The sequence below is a fragment of the Giraffa tippelskirchi genome, chromosome 4, assembly GCF_054371585.1.
Source record: "Giraffa tippelskirchi isolate mGirTip1 chromosome 4, T2T-mGirTip1v1.2.pri, whole genome shotgun sequence".
NCBI lineage: Eukaryota > Metazoa > Chordata > Mammalia > Artiodactyla > Giraffidae > Giraffa > Giraffa tippelskirchi.
In genome coordinates this window covers 166,735,165-166,758,209 of record NC_137278.1, presented here as the reverse complement: position 1 = coordinate 166,758,209, position 23,045 = coordinate 166,735,165, and the positions used below count along the sequence as shown (strand labels likewise).

The window sequence follows — 23,045 nt, the reverse complement described above, 5'->3', positions numbered from 1 at the left end:
TACACTCATTAAAACAGAGACACATTTGTATACTGTGATTAACAAAACTCTCCAGATTTTACTTGGGTTTCACCAGTTTTCCTACCAGTGACCTTCCATTCCAGGATCCAATCCAGACACCACTTTGTATGCATTTTTACATTTCTGTCTTGCTATTTTTTTTACTTAGGATTTTAATTTAAAGTTTCCTATGTTACTAAAAATTCTCTATCATTATTGTGATTGTTGGACATTTAGACTGGTTCTAATTTCTGGTTATTATAAATAATGATTGACATCTTTCTACATTAACCTTTTTTCTATCATTTGAATAATTGACTTAAGAGAAATTCCGGAACTGGAATTAGTAGACCATAGGTTCTGAACCTTTCTATGCCCTGGTTTCTTTTCTTTGCATAGGTTACATCCACGTAGGTTATGTACGAGTATGCGAGTGTGGGAAGTCACTTCAGTTGTGTCTGATCCTTTGTGACCCTATGGACTGTAGCCTGCCAGCCTCCTCTGTCCATGGGATTCTCCAGGCAAGAATACTGGAGTGGGTTGCCATTCCCTCCTCCAGGGGATCTTCCTGACCCAGAGATTGAACCCGAGTCCCTTAAGTCTCCTGCATTGGCAGGTGGGTTCTTTACCACTAGCGCCACCTGGGAAGCCAGGTTATGTACACATGTGTACAATTTATTGCAACACAACTAATGGGATGTACTCTTAATCCCCCCAGTTTTGCTACCCTTGGTCTCTGGAGAATGGAGTGAAGTACACAGATAACCCAAGCTGTACTTCACCCAGTTATTATTTATCACTTTAGTCCTGATTTTCATCCCATTTGTACTTTTCCACAGAACTGTCACACCTGGAACAGTCCCTTACTTTGAGGACTGTAGTGACTTGAATCCAGCATAGGATCCAAACTAGAGTCAGTTTCTTCATTGAAATGATTGCAACACAGGGCCTTCTGGTTTGTTCACTATTCCAGTTAGTTGAGAGTGACTCTGGGATGACCATCTTCTAATTATTTATAATCTAAAACCCTTAACCCATGAATATTATTTGACTTCTTAGCTGACTCAAAAGGCACTTAAGATTCAGATTGTACAGTGTTTTGTATCTTATCATCATGCATTATCATAAAGCATCATAGATCCTATTTTCATTATATAAGAGTGTGAAACTTGGATTGTGTATGAATGGGGTTTCCATCTTATGAAAACTAGGAATGCAGCCGTGTAAACCAAGCTACTCCCAATGCTTAAACAAAATCAGCCACCTTGTGACCTGTATCTTTTGTCCAGGAGCCCTGCTTTGTGCATTTCTGATTTCAGAACACATCCCTGAAGGTTTGAGTTAGAAAGAGTGGTAGAAATACACGTTTTCAACCTCTTCAGTCAGTGTTTTTGGAGAAACTAGGAACTGTCAAATGGAAAAGAAACTAAGCAATAAAGTACCAGCTGTGAACATGCAGATTCTGAACTAAAGAAATCCTGAATGAAAGAGAATTCCTAGCCAGTTGGTTTGCTTAAAAGGGCAACTTCAATTGCAAAGGTCTTTTATGCTGAATGATGTTAAAAACATCTCCCCGTCTGAGTAGCTGGTTCTTTCAGCTCCTCTTCTCTTTCCCTGCCCACCCACCCCCTTAAAAGATCATTGTGTTTTAAAAAGAATTGAACTGGACAGTTGTTACTGCTGTATAGACCAGCGGCCTCTTGGTTAAGGATTTCTTTTCACTGTTCGACTGGCTGTCTGCTTGTCACTGGGCTCAGCAGCCAGCCTTGCCAGTGTTTGCAGTACGGCAGCAGCCTGCTTTGGTCTCCTTGGCCTCTTCCCCTTTCACCCTTCACCACACATTGAGTTCTGCCCAGCAGAGAGGGATTTCCAGAACCTTCCCTCCCAGCTGCTTAGGAAATAACCCTTGGAAGGGCTTCTGTTATCCTCATGACAGTTGTGTATGGTTTTCTGGGTCTGAAAAGGTTGAACTCAGTGTTGGGGAGACAGGTAGACAGATAGACAAGCCAGGTCTGTGAGCCCCGCATTCTGAGCCGCCAGCAGGGAAATCTGCCTCTACCCTGGGAATTGCCATCGCAGGCAGACGGTGTCTGCCCCTGCCTGGGACGATACTGCTTTCACACGGTGGAATGACATTCCCACAGAGAATCCCCCCGCTGTTTTACAGACTCTGGGGGAGAATGGATTCCAGTCATTTTTCCCTTAGCCACGCAGCAAGTGACTAATGCTCTCCTGTCGCTGGTGCTGGTCACTGGCGGGGCGCTTCATGACAGTGAGAGAGGCCCCCGAAGGATGGGGGCGAAGACCACCGGCGCTGGTGCCCTTTAATCTGTCAAAGATTTTTCCCTTTGCTTACCCTCCTTCCCCATCCTCCCCCTTCCCTACATTTCTCCTTCATCCCAACTGCTCCCATTCAATTCCCTGCATGTCTTCTCATTTCAGAATGGTGTGGTCCACCGGGACTTGAAGCTGGAAAATATACTGCTCGATGACAACTGTAATATTAAGGTAAAGCTCTTGCCTCGCTGATGGATGTGCCAGACCTGGGGATTGTAGCTGGTGGGGGGCGGGGGGTGGTGGTGGTTAAACGCTGCTCCAAGCTGCAGCCTACAAATAAGGCAGCCACTTCCTTCCCTAGCTGGCGGGGTGGGGAGCATCACTAGGCTTGAGCCCTCAGTTCAGTTGAATTCATGCAACAAGCATTTATCGATCTCCAACTCCATGCCAGACATTGTCTGAAGAGCTGACTTAAAATACCATCCCTGCCCTTGGGAAGCTCATAGTCTGTAATGATCACCATCGAAATACTTACAAGAGCCCGGTGCATTTGTATGTCACATCATATTTGCCCGATATCACTTAAGTAGAATCTTTACAACAGCAGTGTGAGATAGAGACTGTTATTTATATCATTTAACAGATAGGGAAACTCAGGCACAGAGATGTTAAATAACTGTCCTGAAATGACACAGTGGTAAGCAGCGGAGTTGGGGGTTTGAACCCACGTCTCTCTGACCCACTGAGCCCAAGTTCGGACCATTCTGCTGGGTTTGCCCGCAGGCCCCCAATTTTATTATCTATCCCGGTCACTCCTCTGTCGCTCCCATCCCCTGTCTCCTACTTCTCCCTTCACCCGCACCCCCACCCCAGCTGTGGAACTGGGAAACTGAAATGCTGTTGGGAAAAGAACATACCAGCAAGTGAGGGGGTTGACCTTTACGGGGAATATTATTGCTGGCTGCTGCCGGAGCTGGAGAAAGCTCTCCTGGCCAACAGGTTTCCAGTGCCTCCCGCAGAGCACTCCAAATGGCCTTTTGATCATGGCTGCAAAATAAGCAAATGCAGTTTCAAAATAAACGGGAGCTCGCCGCATGGGTTTCATTATGAAATGGCCTTGGTCCTCCCGGCACCAGGGGTCCCTCTTATTGGCTGCTGGTGACGTTAGTGCCTCATCCCTGGTCCCCAAACCAGGCATGGGAATGACCTTGCATCATCCCCTTCTTTGGTTGTTGCTCTCAGTTGAGGGAGTGCATCACAGGGAGACTATTTGCTTGCTGGGGAGGATGGAGTTGCCTTGCTGTTTGGATTCTGTTTGTGGATCATGGTGGCAACCGTTAGTCACCATCGTCCTATGTGAGGCCCCTGGAAGACAGGTCAGGGTGACCTCTTTTTTTTTTTTTTATTTGTGAGTGGTTGACTGTGATCGCATATTTCTCTGTAGTCCATAGTATAAGAAGGAAACAGTTGGTCAAATTAGTCTTTCTAGGAACAGGAAGTGAAATCTCAGGGTTTCTCCATTTCTGGCAAAGTGGTTGGATGATTCTTGAAGGAGCAGTGGCTGCAGGGTTAAAAAGAGTTCCATCTTGTGTGGTTTACTAGCTGCTTGACCTTGGGGGAGCCACTTAACCCTCTTTCCTCAGCCATAAAACAGGGAGGTGGTAATGCCCACAAGCTTGTCTTGAGGACTGAACAAGATACTCTGTTCAGCTTTATCTGAGCGCAGTTCAGTGAGTCAAAGTTAAGAAAAGCAGTGGCTTTGGGGTTGGATGGCCTGGTTTTGTAATGCAGCCTTGCCCCTTACTGACAGCAGTGTTTTAGAGGAATTGTTCACTTATCTAAACCTCAGTTTCCTCATTTGTCCAGTAGAGATGCCAGCCCATTTCTTTGGGGATTGTTAGTTATCTGTTCATTATCATGTGTCAGGCCCTGTGCCTAGTCCTGGACAGTCCACGACAAATGTGAGGAATTTAGACAGTCAAAGCTCTTAGCACTTGACTCTTCATATCCAAGGTACCTGCTGATAAGGCTGGCCATCTGGGAGGAAGTTGAACAGGAAGTCATCTGCACTGAAGGTGCCTGGGGCATGGTGGCAGACCACAGCTAGAGAACTGGGTTCTGTTCCAAGGGACACAGTCTAAGGGTTTGTATCTTCCACCCTGGCTACTTTCTCTGCAGGTTCTTCCTGCCACCTGCTCCCAGAGCTCTCAAAATAAGACGTAGTCTTTACAAGGCCTGGAATGCAAGCCTGTCATTCAGGGATTGGGTTCTGTGGTACAGCTTGACCTCCTGGTCCCATGATGTAGTAGCGAAGTGATAAGGCACATAGCTTCCTATGGAGTCATAGAATTCCCCAATGGAGGAGAAGAATGGTTAGCATTTGGAAAGTAATTGTGCTGGGAACAATGGGCAGGAGGCCTGAGAGAATGGCTCATTTACATAAAGCAAAAGGGCGGTGATGTCAGGCCTCTCAGCTCCCAAGTCTATGTCTTCCATCCAGGGTCCCTGACCATTATGTAGGGAAAAAGCAGATACATTAATATTATGAAAATTGAGGTTTTGGTCCTTTTGCCCTAGGAGTCTTTAAGAATTTCTGCTCCTGGCATTTACCAAGCTAAAATGCCTATGTTGAGAGTGAGAAGAGTGTCTGTGTGCTCAGTGTCCAACTCTTCGCGACCCCATGGACTGTAGCCCACCAGGTTCCTCTGTCCGTAGAATTTCCCAGGCAAGAATACTGGAGTGGGTTACCATTTCCTCCTCTAGGGGATGTTCCTGACTCAGGAATTGAACCCCCATCTCTTGAGCCTCCTGCATTGGCAGGCAGATTCTTTACCACTGCATAACCTGGGAAGCTATAACCTTCCCTTTCTCTGATGCTATCCCTTCCTTCTGCTTGTTCAAGGACTCCTAAAAAGACCTGAGAAACCTAGAGCTTGAAAGAGTCTTTAGGTCATTTTCTGACTTCTGTTTTAACCATTGTGGCCTACAAAATCTGATTGCCTCAGTACATCACTGTGTCTTTGTTTCCCTGGAAAGTAGCACAGAGCTTGTCACACAGTAGGTACTCTGAACTGTTGGATTTTGCAGTGAAGGGATGACAGCCAGGATTAGAATTCACATGTTTGACTTCCAGGCAGATTCTCTTTTCATTATCTCACACCCACTTCCAAGGTTTTTGAAAATGTGTTTCAGCTGCTGTTGGTCTGTCTTCCGGCTGCATGTGCTCAGCTCTTCCTGACTCAGCATTTTGCTGGAAATATATTTAGAAAGGGCACTTGTAGCAAAGACAGACAGACACATGGCCTCAAGCTGGCCTCCGAGTTCAAGAGATCCCATGTCATCAGTGTCTGGCCGGGGGGGGGGGGGTGGTGGAAGGGGTGGAGGGGGGCATTGACCTTGAAGGTCTGTTATCAACCAACAGAGTATGAGCAGCAGGTGCCTCTCAAAAGGTGGGTCCATCTCCCATATTTCAAGGGTAGAGGGCCTTTGCCCAGGAAGCCTATAAAAATGTTACTGGTGGAAACTTGTCACGTGTCATTGCAGTTTCGGTGTGAGCCACGGTTCTTGTTTCGTTCCTCTTCCCTTCCCTGCCTGATGTTGACTTGCAAAGAGCACATCTGGCATTGGGAATTATTTATCTGGCCACTGCGCAAGGGTGCGGCTTCTAAAAATATTCACACAGTCAGTCGGCAGAAAGAATGAGAGCAATGTGCTTCTCTGGGTTGCATTCCGTCCTCTGTGGAGAAGCATGTCTACCAAAATAGACACCCAGCATAGCATTAATTTGCAATTAATAAAAACGGGCCAGATTCACATCCCACTCTCTGGGAGAATGGAATGCCGACAATTCCCATAGATAGCTCCTGTTAAAGTGCCTGACAATGAGAAGAGGGCCCAGCACCAGGGTCAACCGACTCCCAGAAAAGAGGGCTGGGAATTTGGTGAGCTCCCAGGGCTCAGAGTAGAAGGACATAGGGGAAATGGCTTGTTGCCCCTGATGACAATGGAAACACCCGCTGCTGCAGATAAGAGCGGCTCTGAATGGCCAGGGCTGAGTTGAAATGGAAGCCCTGAGGCTTAACAAGACCAGGATGGGCAGCTCAGGGTATGGGCCACTGGGCTTTGATTATATGAATGTGAGGACACTGCGTTCATGCATTTCCACATCCGTTCATTTGCTTGTTCATTTGCCCACTTATGTGTGTGTGTGGGTACATATATATCCACGAATGCCTGTATTCACTGCTCCATCCTTGCACTTATTCGTTCAGCAGATCGAATATCTCCCATGAGCACTATTTATTCGACCACAAGTATTCACTAAGTTGCTACTGTATTCCTGGCGTGGTGCTAGATGCTGGGAATTTAATAGTGAACCAGGTGGCCAGGTTCTTCTCTTCTCAGAGCTCAGGCTCTAGCAGTTGTTAAACCAGCTGTAGTAATAATGAGCCATGAGAAGGTTACAGAGGTGAATGAGGAAGGTAAGGTACCTGCCCTAATGGATTTAGAATTTCAGTTGGGGCCACAAACAATAAATAAACACATCATGTAATTCTCTGGTGGTGATGAAAATCCATGCAGGGTGAGGCTGGAGGATGGGGGTATTATTTTAGCTAGGGGCCAGTGGGGGTGGGGGCAGTCAGAGAAGGCCCCTTGCATAGGACTTAACTTAAATCCACTAGGCTTTTTGGTGTTTGTACACACAGTTCCCTCCACCTGGAATGCTCTTCCTATTGATCTTTACCTACCCATCCTTAGAGTCTCACCTTCAAGTCCTCTTCTTCCAGAAAGCCTTCTTTGGTCCTTATCTCTTAGCAGGCCTAGATGGCTCTGCTGTGTGCATTATAGCCCCGTTGTAACCTTCCTGTTAAAAGGAGGTGGTGGGTCTGAACTATGGGAGGATCAGAAAGCCAATGCTGAGGTTGTGGTGACTGAACTGGGTGTTGATGGATGAGTAGGAGTTCAATAGAAAGGAATGTGATGACAGCCTTCCAAGGGGTGAAAGAAAAAGTGAAAGTCTCTCGGTTGTGTCTGACTCTTTGCAACCCCATGGACTATACAGTCCATGCAATTCTCCAGGCCAGAATACTGGAGTGGGTAGCTGTTCCCTTCTCTAGGGGATCCTCCCAACCCAGAGATTGAATCCAGGTCTCCTGCATTGCAGGCAGATTCTTTACCAGCTGAGCCACCAGGGAAGCCCAATTTGATGATGACCTTCCAAGGGGAAAAAGCAGTAAACACAGGAATAGGGCAAGTCATGGAGGCTAGACTAGGAAAGTAACCTTTTCTGAGCCCCTGCTAGAAGTCAGAACCCTGTGGCAGAGCTTCCACATGCCTTATTTCATTTGGTTCTGAGAATGCCTCCACTAGGGTGGGTCTGATTACCACCATTTTACGGATGAGGCTCCCATAGCTGATAAGCAGTGGGGCTGGCTACCATCCTAAGGGCTGTTTGACTGTGAAGACCAGGCACCTGATAAATTCTCTAACTCTCCCACCCAAATTTGCCCTAAATCCAACAGTGCATCCTCACACTCACAAGCTAAGGCCACTTCGTTCCTGCTTCAGCTGGCCTGACGTTGTGTGTAGGCGGCCTGCAGACAGCGGGCCCAGGGGGAAACCCTCCAAGTGCCGATGGTGGCTGTGGCCAGGCGGCCCGAGTCACCGTGGCCACAGCAGCTGTATGGGGAAACCATGCCGCGCCCCCCTGAGAGGCTGTTTCATGGAGCTTCCCCAGATGGCTTGGGGTGCGTCATTTCCTGTCTCTCTCAGGAGGAAGTGTGATCTTAGATCTTAAGATAGAAGCCAACCCCACTTACTCCTGCTCACCGGTTCACTCCCTACCTTTACTTTGGGACAACTCGAGCGAGGCTATCATGGGAAGAGCCACAGTAGTGAACTCCAGGTTCCGAGAGAGCTATGGAGTGTGTCTTCCTGAAGAGTGACACAGAAAGCCCGTGTCCTCCTTACCCCCTCGAGAGCCATAACTCCCCTTTATGTGGAGCTTTACAGCCAGTGCAGCTCTTCACCCACATCTCAGACTAGCTGCTTTCCTTCCCTTGGCCTCAGCTTCCTCATCTGCAAAATGGGGATAACAGTGGTACCTAAGGTTGGTATGAGGATTTAATATACGTACCACTCACAGAATGGCGACTGTTGTGTAGCAGTGCTGCCATTATTATGATTTTCTCCTTTAGTCTGATTTTGCTTTTCACAACAGCGTGTGGTTGGGGCTGTTGCAATTCCCTTTTCCAGCAAAGGAAACAGACTCAGTTGGAAGTAGTGATCACTAACATTGACTGAAGGCCTGCTATGTACAAGGCACGGTTTAAGGCACTTTAGCTCTACCAATTCATTTGATTTCGTATCAGCCCTGTGAGGTAGGTTACATCATAACCATCATCCTCTAACTTACAGTTGAAGAAACCCACGGTCAGAGTGGCTGACATGCAGCAAATCCCCTGGGGATCTTGTGACAGTGCAGACGGTGACACTGTAGGCTCTGGGCGGGGCCTGGGAGCCTCAGTTTCCAACAGGTTCCCAGCAGGTAGGTGGCGAGGCCAGGATTTGAGCTCAAACACTCAAACCCAGCATCCCTTGCTTTTCCCGTCATATGATGCAGCTTCTGTAAGACTGGACATGCTTATTTTGGAAATGGATGTTACTTATTTCTCTTGGCTCTTTGGTGGACTCTGAGCAAGCAATTGTTAGGTAAACCAAACCATTGGCATTATCCTAATGGCTGTAGTTTATAGAGTTGGCCAATACTAGGGCTATTGCAGGGCTTTACATACATGTCTTTAATCCTCACAACAGCTTTAGAGGTGGGTTCTACTATTATTCTTGTTTTGCTGATGAGGAAATTGGTGGCAGTTCCCGCATCACCTGGCAGTGCCAAGTCCAAGGTTAGCTCCAGGTTCTTCTGGCTCCACAATCTCTGGTCTGTCCAGTGCACATCCTCTTAGTCACTGCAGTTGACTGTCTGACCATCGCTTATGTTATCAACATCAGCTTTCTTTCCCAGAGGTTAACCATCAGCAAGCCAGTACTTCCTTTTTCATTGGGTGAACTCCCAGGGATTACTCACAATAATCTTTAAAACAATGGTGGTAAAGTATACGTAACATAAAGTTTAGCATTTTTAGGTTTTCAGTTTAGTGACATTAAGTACATTCACACTGTTTTGCAACCACCACTTCCATCCACTTCCAGAACTTTTACATCTTCCCGAACTGAAACTCTGTTCCCATTCAACAGGAACTCCTCATTCCCCGCACCCCCGCCCCTGCACCCCCCTCCCCCACCCCAATCCTGGAATCCCCCCTTCTACCTTCTGTCTTGATGAACTTGACTCCTCTAAGTACCTCACATAAGTGGAATCATGTAATATTTATCCATTTGTGTCTGGTTTGTTTCACTTAGACAAATAGTGTTTTCAAGGTTCGTCCATATTGTAGTGAGGCTAATTCTTTTGAAATGTGAATAATCATTTTAGAGTTTGTGTCTCTGATTTTCATCCAGCAGGGCACACCTCTAGAAAACAACAAAACTCCAGAAATTAAGGACACGAGTGTTGACGTCTTTTTCAGAGTCCAGGCTGAACTGAACAGCCCAGTGTGAGGACAGAGGTGTTTCTGAACAGGGCAGAGCAGCAGTCCATTAGCAGTACAAATGCAAAGTGGTTACCTTCCTCCAAAGCTTACCAGTGTGTCAGCAAAATACAACTTTGAAAGCAAAACCAGATGCCTCCTTGGTGGAGAGTCACTCTCAGTATACAACTGATGTTCTGCTCCAGAGAGTCTTACAGAACCCAGTGTTCACATGGGTCTTCTGTCTCTGACCTTCAGCAGAGATTCTTCTTCTTTTTTAAATTGATTTTTACCTGAGTATAGTTGGTTTAGAAGGTTGTGTTAGTTTCTACTGTCCAGCAAAGTGAATCAGCCATACATGTATATATGCCCCCTCCCTTTTGGACTTCCCATTCAGGTCACCGTAGTGCACTGAGTGGAGTTCCCTGGCTATACAGTGGTTCTCACTTTTTTATACACAGTATCTTCTTAAGTCCTCTAACCTTCATGTGCTTCACTTACAGAGCAGGGGGCAGGACTAGCTCGAGTATGACTTTTTCAGGTTGGAACCATTTCTGGGATTCTTTTTTGTTTTATTATGTTTAAAACAAATCATTTCCCCAAATCCCCACATGTCTTTTATTTCATTCTCTTTATGGATTTTGCCTTTTTCTAGTATCTTCTGTGCTATTTCACTTTCATATTTTTATTGAGTTCAATTCACTTAAAAAATCCTATGTATTTGAAAAAGAAACCTTACATAATTACCTCCAATGGAAAACCAGTATTGCTTTGAGTATGATGAAGCTAATCAAGTTACCCATGTGGATTTAAAGGAGGGACACGTATTTGAGCTCCAACTTTGTAAAAATGCTTAAAATGGTAATTGGCACATACACTATGTCATTTAATTTTCACCATGACATCGTGGGGTTGGATACTATTCCTCTCTCCATTTTACAGATGATTAATGGAGATTTTGAGAAGTTTTATAACCAGTGGCCATTCCCTGTCTTGTCGTTGTTATACGCTCCATGCGGTGTGGACTCTTAGAGCTGCAGCCCAAGTTTGTGTGGCTCAAAGATGGAAAAGTGTGTGTGTTGATTAATATTGCTTTTCCGTTGAAGTGCCAAGAACGTGGACTAATCAAGATTTCTATTAATTTTATGTCAGCAGCAATGAGTTTTACTGAGAGAAGCTGATAGACATCAGTCTGTAAGGATGGGAGTGGGACATAACATAAACACACTTCTCAGAAGGGCTACAAAGAAAGCGAGACTGCCTAGACTTGGAGCACTTGGGTGTGCATGTGGTGATTTGCACGTAGTGGTGGCGGGTGTCTCGTGTGTGTGTGTGTTTGGAAGCTCATGCAGTGCCTCAGATGCCACCAGTGTTCACAGTGCTGTGTCGGCTCCTGCCTTAGCCAACTTCTCGGAATGTTGCAGGGCTGCAGCTGGTCCCTTCGTGTCCTGATTGACAGGGCATACTTCATAAAGCTTCTAACCAACTTCCTGCAAGCCAGGCAGGGGCCTTGATAAGAAAGTGAAATTCAGGGCAATGAAGTGCAATCTGAGCCCCGAGGATGCATTTTCCGAGTGCGGTTGTATGCCAGCTGCTTTCTGTGCCATTCCATTCATTCAGGGGCGACTTTACAAAACTGGCTTCTTGGCGCTGCATTCAGAGCCTCAGCTGGGCTGGATGTGAAATCACTCATCCTACTTATAAGCCTCAAGTGGAAATGGGTTTGGGGTAGGGCAGAAGTCCGCAGAGCCTCAGCGTGGAAGGCTGTCTTAGATTGGCTGAAATTTGCAGATTGCCCAGGGGTAGCACAAGGCAGCAATTTGAACTTTTAGAGATACCTGGTTCACATTGTCACTTGCTAGTTAACTCTTCTGAGATGAATAACCTAATTTCCCTAAACCTCAGTTTCATCATCTGTTCAGTGGGTTTTTAAAAAATTGTGAGAAAACATCCATAACGTCAAATTTGCCGTTTTAGCTGTTTTTAGATGTACCGTTCAGTGGCATGAAATAATTCACATTGTTGTGTAAATGGGATTTTAGATAGGATTAGATTGGAGAGTGTAAGGTGCTAAGGTGTGTAGAACAGAGCCTAATAACTGGAGGTTGTTCAGTAAGTGGTAACTAAGTTTATTATTATTATTTTGTATTATCTACTAATTATCTTGCACTTTTCAAAATATAAGGCCTATTCTGGTGACAGGTGTTTCTTGGTGAGGACAGGTGCTAAGCAGTGGATGATACAAAGATGAGGGGTGGATGTGAAACCTGCCCCCTGACTCAGGGGACTCAGCCTAGTAGGCAAGGTGAATTTATGTATATATATGTATATTTCTATATACATATGTCCTGACGTATACATAAACACATAAGAAGTATATAGTATATAGATACTATATATATGTAGTATATATGTACTTACAGATACTACATACTTATCTATATGTCAGGACATATGTATATACAAATTTATATGTACATATGTAGTATATATGAATATATGTGATAATTTGTACATGCATAATATATGTATGTATGTGACAATATGTGTATACATGTAACATATATACATTATATGTATATATGAATAGGTGTACACACAAACACACAGAAGAGTACTTCCATGAAGGATAACAAAACACTTCAAGAAACCAAAGGAGAAGAGAGTGATTCCAAGGGGTGTGTGATACAAGAGAAGCAAGGTTAAGGACAACATTTGGCTGAACCCTAAAGACTTGAAAGTTACAAAGCACTTTGTCCTTCACGATCTCACCTTGATTAATTTTTTTCTTATCATTCTCACAGTAGTCCTGCGATCTGGAACACGATAGGGATCATGGGTTTCCATTTTCTTGTAGGTAAACTGAGGCTCAGAGTGGCTAAGTGACCCTGCTCCATGGCACACAGATGGCTGGTGGTGGAGTGTGGGCTGCAATATGGTGACACAGAGCCCGGTGCTCTGGGTCCATTTCATCTAGGGTTCCAAGGTGTGTACAACACAGTTCTGATCAGTGTGTAGGTGATGATGTCTGGTGCACAGGTAGGTGCATATACCACATGGATGGATACTGTGAGATTTTCAGTAGACCGCAGACAGTTCTCAGAGTAGTAACTATATACTTTAGTGTTCATCAGAAACACTAAGCATGTGATTCTGTGAGTATTTCTAAGGGTATGTCTTTACTGATGTGAGAAGAGAGTCCTTGCACAGAGTGATTTTAAGTAATAGAGCACGTAGTGGGTGCCAAGCACTGTAGTCAGGAGTCACTGGCCCAGTTGTACAGACTGGTCCTTCCATGAAAGCTCAGGGCTGGAGAGCAAAGGACGACCCAACCCAGCTGGTAGAGCCAGCCAGGGGCACCTCAGACGCTCTAGTCTGGGAGGTGTGAGCGGAGCCAGTGCAAACACTGACTGCAGTGCTAACAGGCTCCCTGGGTCTCCCCCTCTCTTTGTAGATTGCGGACTTTGGGCTTTCCAACCTGTACCAGAAGGACAAGTTCTTGCAAACGTTCTGCGGGAGCCCACTCTACGCCTCTCCTGAAATTGTCAATGGGAGGCCTTACCGAGGGCCAGAGGTAAGCAGCTTGCCTGGTGTGTAAGGTGGGGGGCTTAAGGGAAGGAAAGAACTTAACCTAGAAATAATTAAAAAAAAAAAAATAAACAAAAGCAAGCAAGCAAAACCTTATATGATTATAAAAGCCATAATATATGTGTGTGTGTGTGTGTGTGTGTGTGTGTGTGTATCTGTAAGAAAAATCCAGAAAAGCCTAAAAGAGAAAATAAAGTTGGCTTCAATTTCCCCATGAGAGATAACCACTTAATATTTATGTGATTTTTTTTTAAGGGTTCCCCCCCAGTGTAGATCTCATATTTCAAATAATTGAGATCACCATATATGTGTTTATCTCACCTTTTATTAACTTAAAATTGCCACATTTTCTAAATTTGTTATTAAAAACGTTTTTTAGTGATGATACACTTATTTTATGCATATACCATAATTTATTTAATCACTTACCTAGATTTAGACAGATTGTTTTTAGTTTTTCCCTATTATAACAAAATAGGCAAAACAGAAAGCACACTTGTCTCACTCTGCAGTGAATCTTTTTGCGTGCATTTTGGACAGCATGTATTTTTGATCAAGGAAATACATTTTAATTGCATCTTCTAACTCATGAAAAATGTAGAGCTATCAGGGCCAATGAACAACGTGTATGTGAGAACATCCCTTTGAAAATCAGTGAGTTGTGACTGATTACTCACTTTTAGAAAGATAGTTCTATTTGCAGAGAGAGTCATCTACTTAGGGTCCTTTAAATAGCAGCTGTTCAGTGGGTTGAAATGTTTTCTTCCAAATGTTTATCTGTTTGAGAGTGTTTAGGGGCAGGGCAAGAGCGTAGAGAGATGGGTGCCAAGAGCCTCCATCAACTGCAGTAAAGTCTTTCTAAAATAAGAATGTAAGGGAGGAGCCTAGGATCCAATTTACAAAACTGCAGAAACTCAACACTAAATTTATCATGGATAATGAATGCTCCTGTGATTGCTGATGGTCTTTTTCCGAGGTTACAAGCTGGCAGCCTGTGATCTGGCCAGTAAGCATGCTTTATTTGGCCACGTTAGTCTTTCTAAAAAAGCGAACAAACATTTAATCAATGGGAGATTTCACATGAAAGTCTGTTTTCTGACTTCTCTTGAAAAACCAAAGGCTCTAGTAGTGCTGGGCCTGTTCAACTAAGTGGCACCCACTAGCCAGAGGAGGCTGCCTTAAGATGGTTGACTGCCCTCCACAGTTTGCCTTCAAACCAACACTCCACATTGTACCCCACCTTGTCTCTTGCTTTGTTCATGTTTGTTGCCTGCTTGGCTCTTGTAGCTATTTGGGTTTGCAGCCTCTGAGCCATTTGAAGAAGGTGCAGGATTCCTGAATTAGGAGTCCAGAGACCCATGTTCCCATCTTACCTCCATCACTGGGATGGGGCGTCTCTGGAGAAACCAACTTCCTTGGGCCTCATCTGTCAAATGGGGCTGAAAATAATGCAGGGCCCTACCTGTCTCCCCAAATTATAGTGAGGATCAAAGAAGATCATCTATTCAAGAAAGTTCTATGAGTTAGGACTGTTTGAAACAGAAAGGTCAGGCTCTGAAGCAGGCCCCAGGTGCACTGCATATCAGGTGTCAGGCCATGGTGGGAACCTGGCTGCCAGGTGCTAAATTCCCTTCCTGGGGTCGTTGTGGGTGGCTGCTCATGGTCTGTGATGCTGATGTTTGGGAAGGGAATCTACTTGTCCTGTCTCTCTCTGCTTCAGGTGGACAGCTGGGCCCTGGGCGTACTGCTTTACACTCTTGTTTACGGAACGATGCCCTTCGATGGTTTCGATCACAAGAACCTCATCCGGCAGATCAGCAGTGGTGAATATCGGGAGCCCACGCAGCCCTCAGGTGCGCGCCCGTGGAGGGCCAGAGGCTGGGCTGGGCGAGGCCAGCTTGTATGTCTCACTTTTGTGTCGATGTCTGTAAGGAAGACACCTGCTATTCCTCTTCTCCCCAGATCTTTGCTGAGCTGACTTGTTAGTCCGCTTTCCCCAAACCTTTCCACTGTGGTACCTGCAGATCAGTGGTTCTACAGAGCAGGCTATAAGTACTGTTTGCTTGCTGTGCAAACTTGGGCAAGGCTCTTACCTGGTTAGATTCTGTTTTCCGCTATTGGTGCACATTTTGGAAAAGATATTACATGAAATCCCTTCCAGTCTGGGTGGACATAAACTCCCTTGGTAGCCTCTAAGTGCACGAGGGTGGCAACTACTTTTTCACACCTTGCCCTGCTGGAGGTATGGTGCATGAATGTAGTTTCATTACCATGGCCGAGAACAGCTCTGTCCCATTCCCCCCACCTCCTAGCAAACTCAGTGGTTTAAACGACTTCGATGAGCTGTGTCTCTTGGTTCCCTGGGTTGGTGAGAGTTCCTCTGGCCTGGCTGGGGTTTCTCCTGCAGTTGCAGTCAGATGGTAGCTGAGGTTGGGGCCAATTGTGGGGACACGTTGGGGTCCCTCTGTGTGGGCTGTCTCTATAAGTGGCCTTAGGCCTGTCCCTCCAGGGGGTAGCCTGGACTTCTTACATAGCAGCTCAGGGCTTGAAGATGGAGGAAGAAGCGGCTGCCAGGTCTTCTTAATGTCTCCTTGGAATCCAGATAAGGTCACTTCTGCCATGTTTCATCAGTCAAAGTGACCAAGGCCATAAGCTCCATCTCTTGACAGGACAGCATCATATGGGTATAGAAGGGGTGTGTACAGGTAGTCGACTTTAGAATGTAATTAACAGACCTTTCATATACACACATCCTACATGTGTGTACACACATACAAGTTGATTCTCATTATTTGCAGCAATTCAGTAAAGTTGCTATGAATGCTGAATTCGTGAATACTGAACCACTGCTCCTAGGGAGATACAGGGCTCGACTCCTGTGAGCCTCTGGTCGCAACGTTTTTGTCAACTGATCACTCCATATCCTTGTCTTATGTACATTTCTGTTTAAAGATGCCTCTTTTAAACTATACTGTTGATTCATGAACATCAAACTCACAGCCAACAGCACTTTAGTTCATGCCTGAGAGCAGCTTGTCTGACACTTGTCTGACACTTGTCTGACACCTGTCTGACATTTTCTCTGCATGGCACCTCTTCATCTTCTTGCCCTTAGAATCTCCAGACAGCACTTCAGCACCACACTTGGGGGCCGTTTCAACAGTGAAATCGCCAACAAAAAAGGCAACTCTGTGAAAAGCATGAACTAAATGGATTATGAAAAGGATGCTTACAGCACAAGAGCAGAAACAAGAAGAAAGTGCCTTGTTGCCTGGTTCCGGCTCAGCTGGGACCACACATGCACAGTGGGGGCAACTCATTTTTTGCCCCTTTGTGGACCCCGAGTATTGATTTGGGGGTTACAAATACAGCTTAGTGAGTGGGCAAGTTTATAAATACAGAATCTGAATAATGAACACTGACTTATTTTATATAAATAGATATAGATATACACATATCTATATCTGTATATATTTTTCAATGAGCCAACCTGTGGGGTTTGTTGGAGAAAATTCAGGGTGACCTCTATGGTAGCCTTTTTGTCTCAGTAGCCAAATGGTGCCAACACAGTTTCTGGCACATTACAGGGGTTCAGAGCCTATTTCTTGACCAAATGAATGAACATCCTGTTGCTATACAGAGGTGTGCCTCACCCCCGGCGCCATTGCCAGGCCCTTGCCAGCTACTCATTAGCTGTATAAGTAGCAGAGAGGAGGTGGCGCCTTCCTGGGATATAATTCAACCCCCACTGGGGAAGCACAGTTTGATCTTAAAAGGTGATTTATAAGCTGTGAGAGTCAGTTGGTTCCTGTGGCCTCCTCAACATCCCTTTGGGGCTTTCCCTTAATTCTTTGGCAGCAGAAATTTGCAAATGGAATTTTTCAGACCAGCCGTAAACGGATAGCAGATAGAGATCAGCTCTCTGATCCGACAGCTGGGTAGGCTATGGATTATGTCAGAGAGGGACAGGAGGTGAGCGCTGGGTGTGGGTCTCAGAGGCTGGCTGAGGCCCTGGGGTTCAGGCCAGCCTTGAACATAGTGCCTTTCAGTGCCCAGGTGTGCCAGCTATGAGCACCTCTCCATCCTTCTGTCTCTCCCCCTCTGATAAGAAGCTTCTTCTTTTTTTTTTTTTTTTTTTTGCCATTTCAGCCCTAAAATTCCCTCTTTGTGCTGACATACTTTCCTAGTGACCTGAGCAGTGTGTATTTATGTAAGTCTACCTTTGGAGGACTAAAGAAAGTCATGGTAATCTACACCTGTTTTCCCTTTTGGTAAGATGATACCCACCAAAAGAATGGTGGGGCCCTGCTTGGGCTTGGGCCTGGACTCTTTCCTGGTTACCTGGTCTTCCCCATTTTATAAAGATCTGAGTTGATGGAAAGCTCAGCAATTCGACATTGCATCACCTGTGTGGAGAAGCATGCCAGGCTGTGATGGCACCCTGGCCTGTGGCTCTGAGTCTGGCTGGTGCTTTCTCATGTCCAGTCTGGAAGGCTGCAGCTTCCTGCTCCACAGTGTGGCTGAACTAGGGCTTCATTTGGATTTTCCTCAAAAGAGTGTCTCCTGAAGTGTCAGCCCTGTGGCAAAACCCAAAGCTCCCATAAAATGTATTGTTCCTAGAATTCTCTGTTGGTCTAGTGGTTAGGGCTCTGTACTTCCATGGCAGGGTTCATGGGTTCGATCCCTGGTCCAGGAACTAAGATCCTGCATGCCATGCAGGGCATGGCCAAAAACAAACAAAAAAATGTATCGTTCCTTTTGCTTCTTGTCCCATAGATGCTCGAGGCCTCATTCGGTGGATGCTGATGGTGAATCCCGACCGCCGGGCCACCATTGAGGACATCGCCAACCACTGGTGGGTGAACTGGGGCTACAAGAGCAGTGTCTGCGACTGTGACGCCCTTCACAGCTCCGAGTCCCCACTCTTGGCCCGCATTATTGACTGGCACCACCGTTCCACGGGGCTGCAGGCTGAAGCTGAAGCCAAAATTAAAGGCTTGGCCAAACCCGGGGCCCCCGAGGTCATGCTGGAGCGCCAGCGGTCGCTGAAGAAGTCCAAGAAAGAGAACGACTTCCCTCAGTCTGGTCAGGACTCAGTGCCCGAGAGCCCATCCAAGCTGAGCTCCAAGCGGCCCAAAGGGATCCTGAAGAAGCGGAGCAACAGCGAGCATCGCTCCCACAGCACTGGCTTCATCGAGGGCGTCGTCAGCCCGGCCTTACCGCCCGCTTTCAAGCTGGAACAGGACTTGTGCCGGACTGCCGTGCCCCTGCCAAGCCCCCCCGAGGCCGAAGTGCCAGGTAAACTCAGCCCCAAACAGTCGGCCACGATGCCCAAGAAAGGCATCCTGAAAAAGACCCAGCAGAGAGAATCGGGTTACTATTCATCCCCGGAGCGCAGCGAGTCTTCGGAGCTGCTGGACAGTAATGATGGGCTGGGCAGCAGCATCCCCTCCCCCAGCCCCCCGGACCCAGCCAGGGTGCCATCCCACAGCCTCTCCTGTCGTAGGAAGGGCATCTTGAAGCACAGCAGCAAGTACTCAGCGGGCACCATGGACCCGGCCCTGGCCAGTCCCGAAATGCCCACACTGGAATCCTTGTTAGAGCCGGGCGTCCCCGCCGAGGGCCTCTCCCGGAGCTACAGCCGGCCTTCCAGCGTCATCAGCGATGACAGCGTCCTGTCCAGCGACTCCTTCGACTTGCTCGACTTGCAGGAGAACTGCCCCACCCGCCAGCGTATCCGTAGCTGCGTCTCTGCCGAGAACTTCCTCCAGATCCAGGACTTTGAGGGGCTCCAGAACCGGCCCCGGCCCCAGTACCTGAAGCGGTACCGGAACCGGCTGGCAGACAGCAGCTTCTCCCTCCTCACGGACATGGACGACGTGACTCAGGTCTACAAGAAGGCGCTGGAGATCTGCAACAAGCTCAACTAGCTCCCAGGGTGCAGGGGCGGGGTGGGGTGGGTACGAGGGAGGAGTAGGGGTGATGACTGGGCTCCGGAGCTGGTTACCTCTTTGCTGGCCGTGACAGTAGACTGACAAAGGGATTGGTGCTGTTTGGCTTTGGCCAAATTTGAAGGCTGAGTCAGTGCCTATGTGGGAGAGGTGGGCAGTTGCACAGTCCTGCTGACTGCCAGTTAGAATTGGGATTCTAATTGGCATTTTGCTTTATGGCATCTCCTAGGGGACCAGCTGTCCAGGGGAGGTGGTGTTGGCCAGCACTTCCAGAATAGGGAGGGAGCATATGGGAGAAGGAAGCATTTCTCTAGAAGTCATCCACATGCTTCTGGAGGAGGGCAGGACAGACTATAGCCATCTGCTGCGAAATCACTCAGAGCTTGCTCCTTCTCTTGTTATTAGCAGGCTTGGTCTGACTGCATAGGGTGGGCATGTTGATTTTACTTATCTGAGCTTGAATCAGTGATCGATTGATAGGGGCTGCTGGGTGTGTTGGTTTGCGTAGCCCAGTGGGAAGGAGTGCTGTGATTGATTAGTAATGGCTGTCATGGGGATGGGAAGGGGTGCAGTAGCACTCATGCCTTGTAGTTGTCATCCTTGACCTGGCTAAGCCCTGGGAGTGTTAGTGTAGATCCCATGGGATCTATGTTGTCTCTTTTATGCCACCATGGGGCATTTGTTAATTTGCTACTCTATCTTGAATGGAAGACAGGGCCTTGGTCAGAGAAATAATGCTCTGGACACTGCTAAGGACTTAGAGTCAGCCCATGGTGACCGTTTGGCTTCTTGTTGTCTGCCTCTTCTTTCCTAGTGTCTGCCTGGCTCTTCACAACTTCCTGAGGGTAGACAGGGGGAAAGTTGGTGGTGTCAGAGGTCAAAACTATGGTGTAGAACAGTGCTCGAGACCCTCTGTGATCTTTCTAAATGAATGGAAATTGATCCATACCAGCAAGGGGGCAACTTGTCAATTTCTTTAATGTCTCAATATTAACTGGAATGCTACCTTGTGGGTTCTCACCTGGATGAATGTTTTGAATTGGATGTGATACTGTCTACAGTCTCTAAAGGAGTAACTGACTCAACTATTTACCCTATTTACTCACAGTAAACAGTTTCCTCATCCACTCAGTGTAGAATCCTCAGAGGTAGGTGAGTTTGCTTCTGGGAGTTAGTGTGTAGGTGGGATATTTGAAGGAGGAAAGTCAAGTCAGGCAGAAAGTGTTTTCCCCCTCAAATCTAGGTATTCTATGTCATGAGTTTGAACTCCTAGACTTTGAGGGAAAGATTCCAGCCACTCAAATGAATAAGCTGCTGAAAGAGCAGAGTGGGTTGGGAGGAAGCAAGTGGGAGAGGGAACATTTCCCTGGACGTCATCCTGATGGTTCTGGAGAAGGCAGAAGAGAGGTGTGACAGGACTCTTATCTTAAAAAGTCACATAACTCACTTGTGTAACTCCTGGACACCCAGATTGCAGGTGAGAAGACATCACTCCCACAGTGGGACATCTTCAGATACTGAGTTTGGGATTGATGGTCTTATTTGGGAGTTTGGGATGACCTCAGATTCTACTGGCCCCAGCTAATTGAAACTCTTGTTTCAAGATGGCCAACTTCTGAAAGCCACCTAGATATTTAAAGCAAACTAGTCTTGGGGGGTGTTTGGGGGAAAACCAACATGGGGAGATGAGAAGGAATTTGCCTTCAGACACTAAGAACATTGATTAGAATGAAACTGCCCTTTGCCGAAGGAGATGGCTCCAGTTCTCCCCTTGTCACCAGCTCTGGAGTTTTGGCTTGTGCATCCCTTCGGGTTGAGCTGAGTCGTGTAATATGGGAAGCTTTGCGGGTTTCCTTTCATTCAATTCCACCTCCTTCCTGAACTCCAATATAGGTTCAAAGGGAAAAAAAACCTATAGCTAGCAAATTGTATGTGGGGTATGTGGGTGCGTGGAGGGCATTCTCCAACCTCTAAAGCTCCCTCTTCCTTGTATCACTTTATGCAACCTTTTCTGGACAGCTTATACTGCCACACTGCTGGTCCCTCATGCATGGCAGCCTGTCTAGTTGGTAGCTGTCAGTGTGACTTAGGTATAACATCTACCTACTGGTTAATGTAGTTTCCTTTTGCCCAAGTGATTGTGTCTGTTTGGTATTTTCCATCCTTATAATCTTTAAGTAAAAGTGACACTATTAAGGAAAGTTGTTCTATCCCTAGCCTCCAAAACACATGTATTTTCTCTTCCTCAGTGGACCCAGACAGTGGATTGTGGCAAAGATAGACCTCCACTCAGGGGCAGAGACTGCATTGAGTCCTAGTCTACTGGTGGTCATAGGCACCTGCAGTATTTCAGGGGCTGAGTTTTCCCTTCAGTGAGGGCTGGATTAGCTGGTCTCTCAGTCCCTGCCTAGTTCTGACATTCTGCTAACATCCTCTGATTCTGGATATGATGTCGACTCTGTCCTTTCAAAAAAGAAAGAAAAAACTTGGAATAGAGGGAAAAGACCGCAAAGCAGCTCCCTTCCTTCTTAAATAAGTCCTCTCATCCCTTCCAGCCAAGGAAATCATGCTTGATTTATTTCCATGGAATTACAAGTGAAAGACACTTTGATGACCTGGTGGACCAAGCAGGAGATTCAAGGTCAGCTCTCCTGGTCCTTTCCTTGCCTCCGTGGGCCTTTCAGTGTCTTAGTTTACACCTCTGCCAAAGGAGTAGAGCTAATACTTCTTTTTACAGGTAAATTTCAAGGCATGATCAGTTTTCAGGAAGTGCTTCAAGACCCCAGGCGAAAAGAAAATGCCAAGTGCTCTCTGAATTTCCATCCCTGTTATAAGGTGCTGCTTCTGCAGATGACAAAGAGTACCTTTTGGGGTGAAACTCAGGTGAGTGTTGGCCAGACCTGTTGTCTTGAGTACAAATGTGAATGACTGACTGACTGCTTATTGCCAAACTGGAAATGTTCTGTAGGGATTTACTGGCATGGTATCATTCCTAGAAGAAAAAAAAGAGAGAAACTTGACTGCACATTTTTTTTTTAATCCATGTTGTGACTTTTATTTAATTTCTATTTTTTTTGGTAATAAAAAGTTGACTTTTTTATTTGAATTTGTCTTTTTTTATTTATTGGTCTGAAAGGCATTTCAAAGGTATTATAATAATATATTGGTGTAATTTAATTGGTGCAACATGCTTTATGGTTCCAGTCAAAATTGGTTTTCATTCATTTGATTGGTTTGAGCCCAGGACAGCCTACAAGGGATTAAAAAAAAAGCTGGATAACCACCCAAAGTGTTGTATTTTCATTGGAAACTGATTTTGTTTTTGTTTGTTTTTATTTTTAAATTAAATAAATTGCCATGAACTGAAGTGAACTGGAAACTTGCGTCTTTATTTGGTTGTTTTTCTCTTAGTTAAGAGATAGATTGGGTATTAAGTAACAGAAACCCACCCATTAGCTTAAGCACAAAAAGGAAATTTCTTCAAAGTTCTCAGAAGAGGAAATGCAGCTGGCAGTGCAGTTGGAACCAGGAATTGAAAAAGTAGGATCCAGGCCCTCTTTTCTGCTCCTACTCACAGTCCAGTTTTATTCTTCTCCTTCCGTAGCCTTACTTTCTTCTCCCAGGTTTTAATGACCCACCT

General features: G+C 46.1%; 1 protein-coding gene across 1 annotated transcript in view; it reads left to right on the top strand.

Annotated features, from left to right (window-relative positions):
• The window catches only part of NUAK1 (NUAK family kinase 1), a 73,797-nt gene extending 51,025 nt beyond the window's left edge, over positions 1 to 22,772 (top strand). Inside the window, exons 4-7 of the mRNA XM_081591254.1 lie at positions 2,443 to 2,508; positions 13,321 to 13,440; positions 15,175 to 15,307; positions 18,231 to 22,772. Of these exons, the coding sequence (XP_081447380.1) occupies positions 2,443 to 2,508; positions 13,321 to 13,440; positions 15,175 to 15,307; positions 18,231 to 19,384 (1,473 nt within the window). The 3' untranslated portion in view covers positions 19,385 to 22,772. The remainder of the gene's footprint in view (positions 1 to 2,442; positions 2,509 to 13,320; positions 13,441 to 15,174; positions 15,308 to 18,230) is intronic.
• Positions 22,773 to 23,045: the final 273 nt, after the last annotated feature.